This window comes from Saccostrea cucullata, unplaced genomic scaffold (assembly GCF_032062105.1).
Source record: "Saccostrea cucullata isolate Sc308-1 unplaced genomic scaffold, CSIRO_AGI_Scuc_v1 ctg8182, whole genome shotgun sequence".
Taxonomy (NCBI): domain Eukaryota; kingdom Metazoa; phylum Mollusca; class Bivalvia; order Ostreida; family Ostreidae; genus Saccostrea; species Saccostrea cuccullata.
In genome coordinates, this window is record NW_026926887.1 from 6,649 (window position 1) to 11,817 (window position 5,169).

Consider the following 5,169-nt stretch of genomic DNA (forward strand, 5'->3'; position numbering starts at 1 on the left):
TCCCCCAAAACTTGACGGTGTAACACATAATGAGAGGCACAGTGCACTTTAAATACATATTATAGATCAAAAAGGGCAATAATTGCAAAAAAAAGCTTCACATCAAAATGTCTTGCATATGAAGACATTTAAATGTGGAATGAAGTTTCTAGATAAATAATGGAATCAAAATTTCTTGGCATTATACAAATCCAAACATTAATTTTTTGTGGTTGGCGGGAGGGGGTGGGTGTTGAGAAATTTTCTTGAATAATAGGCAAAACTCTTTGGGATAAAATTATGGAATTTGTCCTTAATATCTGCATAGGTTGACGAAACAATGTACAAAAGTTTAAGAGGAGTGGTGCTAACAAACTGTTCATCTTTATATTCAAAACATGGCCAAAAAGTCTAAGTTGGAAAGTGTGGAAATTCCCGGAAAAAATAAAGGAATCGGAATTTCCTGGTAATATGCACATCTACACATTGTGTCCTAAATACTTGCAAAGTTTAACGAAATTCTGTGCAGCAGTTTATGACGAATTGCGCTGACAAACTGTTCATCTCTATATTCAAGGTATGGCCAAAAACCTAGGTTTTTAGTACGAAAAGTCCCGGAAAAAAATAAAGGAATCGGAATTTCCTGGTAATATGCACATCTACACATTGTGTCCTAATTACCTGCAAAGCTTGACGAAATTTTGTGCAGCGGTTTATGAGGAGTTGCGCTGACAAACTTATCATCTCTACGTAAGAGGTATGGCCAAAAGCCTAAGTTAAAAAGTGTGAAAAGTCCCGGAAAAAATAATGGAATCGGAATTTCCTGGTAATATGCACATCTACATATTATGTATTAAATATCTGCAAAGTTAAACGAAATTCTGTGCAGTGGTTTATGAGGAGTTGCGCTGACAAACTGTTCATCTCTATATTCAAGGTATGGCCAAATGCCTAAGTTAAAAAGTGCAGAAATTCCCGGAAAAATAACGGAATCAGAATTTCCTGGTGATATGCACATCTACACATTGTGTCCTAAATACCTGCAAAGTTTGACGAAATTCTGTGCAGCGGTTTATGAGGAGTTGCGCTGACAAACTGTTTTTAGTGCGAAAAGTCCCAGAAAAAATAATGGAATCGGAATTTCCTGGTAATATGCACATCTACATATTGTGTAGTAAATATCTGCAAAGTTTAACGAAATTCTGTGCAGTGGTTTATGAGGAGTTGCGCTGACAAACTGTTCATCTCTATATTCAAGGTATGGCCAAAAACCTTAGTTAAAAAGTGTGGAAAGTCCGGGAAAAAATAACAGAATCGGAATTTTCTGGTGATATGCACATCTACACATTGTGTCCTAAATACCTGCAAAGTTTGACGAAATTCTGTGCAGCGGTTTATGAGGAGTTGCGCTGACAAACTGTTCATCTCTATATTCAAGGTATGGCCAAATGCCTAAGTTAAAAAGTGCGGAAATTCCCGGAAAATATAATGGAATCGGAATTTCCTGGTAATATGCACATTTACACATTGTATCCTAAATACCTGCAAAGTTTGACGAAATTCTGTGCAGCGGTTTATGAGGAGTTGCGCTGACAAAAAATGAGGACTGACTGACGGACTGACTGACTGACTGACTGACGGACGGGTCAAAAACATTATACCTCCCGCAACTAGTTGCGTGGGGTATAATTAATCGTTATGCGGAGCAGTATCTACAACAAATGAGGGAAACCTGACGCCTTCTTCCCGATTCCGTAGCTGGGTCCCAACAACAATGGCCGAAATGAAAAGGTTCATCGCGATGGGATTTGTGGTTCAATTGGATATCTCGGAATACTGGACAACGTCGGTAGTGAATTCCACACCGTTTTCCCCATCAGTGATGCCCAGGGACAGGTTTTGGCTTCTTATGTGTTTCTTCCATTTGGCAAACAACAACGGGCAGTTACGTCGAGGAAATGCGGGTCAGAATCCACTTTACAAACTTGGATCCCTGTACAAGAACATTGTTTGTTCATTCGGGACTGTGTTTCGTCCACACCAACATTTGTCTATGGATGAGGAGATGGTACCGTGGCGAGGAAATCTTTCTTTTCGTGTGCACAATCCAGACAAACCCAAGAAGAATGGGATCAAGGCCTACATGCTGTGTGATGCAGTGACCGGGTATTGTTTACGTTTCAAACTGTATACTGGAAAATCAGGCACACCTGATTGTGCAAATGGGGTTACACACGACTGCGAGGATACTTTGGAAAGGTTACATTTTGTACATGGACAATTATTATAGTTCACCACAGCTTTACACAGACTTGTTTGTGCTCGGGTGTGGTGCCACTTGAACATTACTTGTTAACCGGAAGGGAATTCCGCAGCGGATCAAGGACAGAAAGGAGGACAAAGGTAACATGTTCAGTATGTGAAATGATGAACTTGTTTTTGCGAAGTACCATGACCGTAAAGTTGTTTACCTGTTATCTACCATCGAGGAAGCTGCAAAAGCCCCCTGTGGAAGAGTGGCACCACGAACAGGAACAACCATCGAAAATCCTGCTATCGTTAATGCGTTCAAGTATATGGGAGGCGTAGATCGATCTGATCAAATGGTTTCTGGTGATGTATTATGATCTGGCTCGGGATGCTTGTATTTTGTTGTTATGTTTAGACGCCATGTAATAATAATAATAAACGTTGTGTTCATGTAAGAAATGTTTCATCTATGATTAGCCCTGATGGCCATATCAACATGGTGGCAGCGCTGCAAACTTGTTGTTAATGTTACCGGTCGTCCCCGAAAGTGATGCTCCGTGAAATATTGTTTTTATATACTAACTTTGAATTTATTTTTCAACACGTGCTCTGTACACAACCGCCATATTGGATCCAGACTCAATTCTCAGTAGTCTGAAATTTTTATTCGGAATGGATGAACAAGAACAAGCTGCAGGACCTGTACAGGTGTACAATTGTCCGTTCAGATTACCTCCCCAACTTGATTTATCCTCTGGAAATGTATCCGAGAACTACAAAAAAGTGGTAAAGACAAGTTGAAGTTTACATGTCTGGGTCAGGAGGAATCGGCAAAAGTAAAGAGGTACAAGTAGCAATTATTTTGAGATGTGGTGGACCTCAAGTAGTCGAGATATACGACCAGTTTCAGTGGGAAGACGAATCTCATAAGAATGACCCTGCTAAGTTATATGAGAAGCTACAGGCCTATTGTAATCCTCGTTCCAACGAAGTGTTAGAGTCTCACAGATTCTGGAATTTACTTTATCAGGAACCATGGGACAAATTTCTTGCAGAATTAAGAACACGTGCAGCATCGTGTAATTTCCAGGAACAAAAGAGGATGATGCGTGACAAGATTGTATTCACAGCTACTGGTAAGCTACAAGAACAACTGTTACGAGAAGACAAAGTGACTTTGAACAGAGCAATTCAGATGTGTAGGGCTTTTGAACTGTCAAACATACATGTGAAAGAGCTGCGAGAAAACATCACTTCATCTAACAAGAGGCCCAGGGGCCACAGCGCTCACCTGAGCACATCAGGCTTGAATTTACTCCACCCCCCCCCTCCAGGCCTTCATCATTTGAACAAACTAGAATCTACACTACCTGAGGATGATTCCATATAAATATCACAAATCATAGCTTTGAAGTACTTGAAAAGAAGATTTTAAAAGGTTTCCCTATATATCCCTATGTAAAACTTGGGTCAGCCATTTTGGCCCCACCCTAACCCCGGGGATCATGATTTGAACAAACTTGAATCTACACTACCTGAGGATGATTCCACATGAGTTTCATCTCTCCTGGCCCAGTGGTTATTGAAAAGAAGATTTTTAAAGATTTTTTCTATCCTTTGTAAGACTTGGGTCGGCCATTTTGGCCCCACCCTTGCCCCAGGGGTCATGATTTGAACAAACTTGAATCTACACTACCTGAGGATGATTCCACATGAGTTTCATCTTTCCTGTCCTAGTGGTTGTTGAGAAGAAGATTTTTAAAGATTTTTCCTATATATTCCTATGTAAAACTTGGGTCGGCCATTTTGGCCCCACCATTGCCCCGGGGGTCATGATTTGAACAAACTTAAATCTGCTCTACCTGAGGATGATTCCACATGAGTTTCATCTTTCCTGGCCCAGTGGTTTTGGAGAAAAAGATTTTTAAAGATTTTTCCTATATATTCCTATGTAAAACTTGGGTCGGCCATTTTGGCCCCACCCTAGCCCCGGGGGTCATGATTTGAACAAACTTGAATCCACACTACCGGAGGATGATTCCACATGAGTTTCATCTTTCCTGGCCCAGTGGTACTGGAGAAGAAGATTTTTAAAGATTTTTTCCTATAAATTCCTATGTAAAACTAGGGTCGGCCATTTTGGCCCCACCCTTGCCCCGGGGGTCATGATTTGAACAAACTTGAATCTACACTACCTGAGGATGCTTCCACATGAGTTTCATCTTTCCTGGCCCAGCAGTTCTGGAGAAGAAGATTTTTTAAAAATGCCATTAATTTTTCACAAATTCATAATTATCTCCCCTTGGAAGGGGGCGTGGCCCTTCATTTGAACAAACTTGATTTCCCTTCACCCAAGGATACTTTGTGCCAAGTTTGGTTGAAATTGGCCCAGTGGTTCTTGAGAAGAAGATGAAAATGTGAAAAGTTTACGACGACGCTGACAACGACGACGACAGACAACGGACAAATTTTGATCAGAAAAGCTCACTTGAGCCTTCGGCTCTGGTGAGCTAACAAAGTGAATAAACTATCTACAAACAAACGACAGAAAAACTTCACAAAACAGAAAGTGACACACAAACAGAAAAGTGATTCACAGTCTTCAAACAAGGAGAAGAAAGAGTGTGATTTCTGTGGTTATAAACATGAAAATGGCAAATCAAATTGTCTGGCATGGGGCAAGAGATGTGACAAGTGCAACGGGGGAAATTATTTTAAGTCCAAATGTAAGAAAATACATGCTGTGGGTGAAGAGAGTGAAGACGTTCAGAATTAAAAGACAGTTGGCTCCATGCGTTGAAAAGCAAAGACAAACAGAGCAAAGACATCACTGCTAAAATGAAGGTAAATGATTGTGACGTACGTTTTCAGTTGGACAGTGCAGCTGACGTAAATACCATTTGTCAGAAATATGTGAAGAAGGAACAGTGTCGTCCGTCG

At 40.6% G+C, this 5,169-nt stretch overlaps 1 protein-coding gene across 1 annotated transcript; it reads left to right on the forward strand.

Annotated features, from left to right (window-relative positions):
* Positions 1-1,753: 1,753 nt before the first annotated feature.
* Positions 1,754-2,606, forward strand: LOC134272828 (uncharacterized). The gene is made up of 2 exons (XM_062754992.1): positions 1,754-2,206; positions 2,427-2,606. Exons 1-2 carry the CDS (start codon positions 1,754-1,756, stop codon positions 2,604-2,606), a joined length of 633 nt encoding a protein of 210 aa, XP_062610976.1.
* Positions 2,607-5,169: the final 2,563 nt, after the last annotated feature.

What these genes read in the sequence shown, in the direction of transcription:
- LOC134272828 (XM_062754992.1), top strand. Translation starts at nt 1,754, where the DNA reads ATGGCCGAAATGAAAAGGTTCATCGCGATGGGATTTGTGGTTCAATTG. An exon ending in CACCTGATTGTGCAAATGGG is followed by an intron (nt 2,207 to 2,426) that starts GTTACACACGAC and finishes GTTTTTGCGAAG; the next exon opens with TACCATGACCGTAAAGTTGT.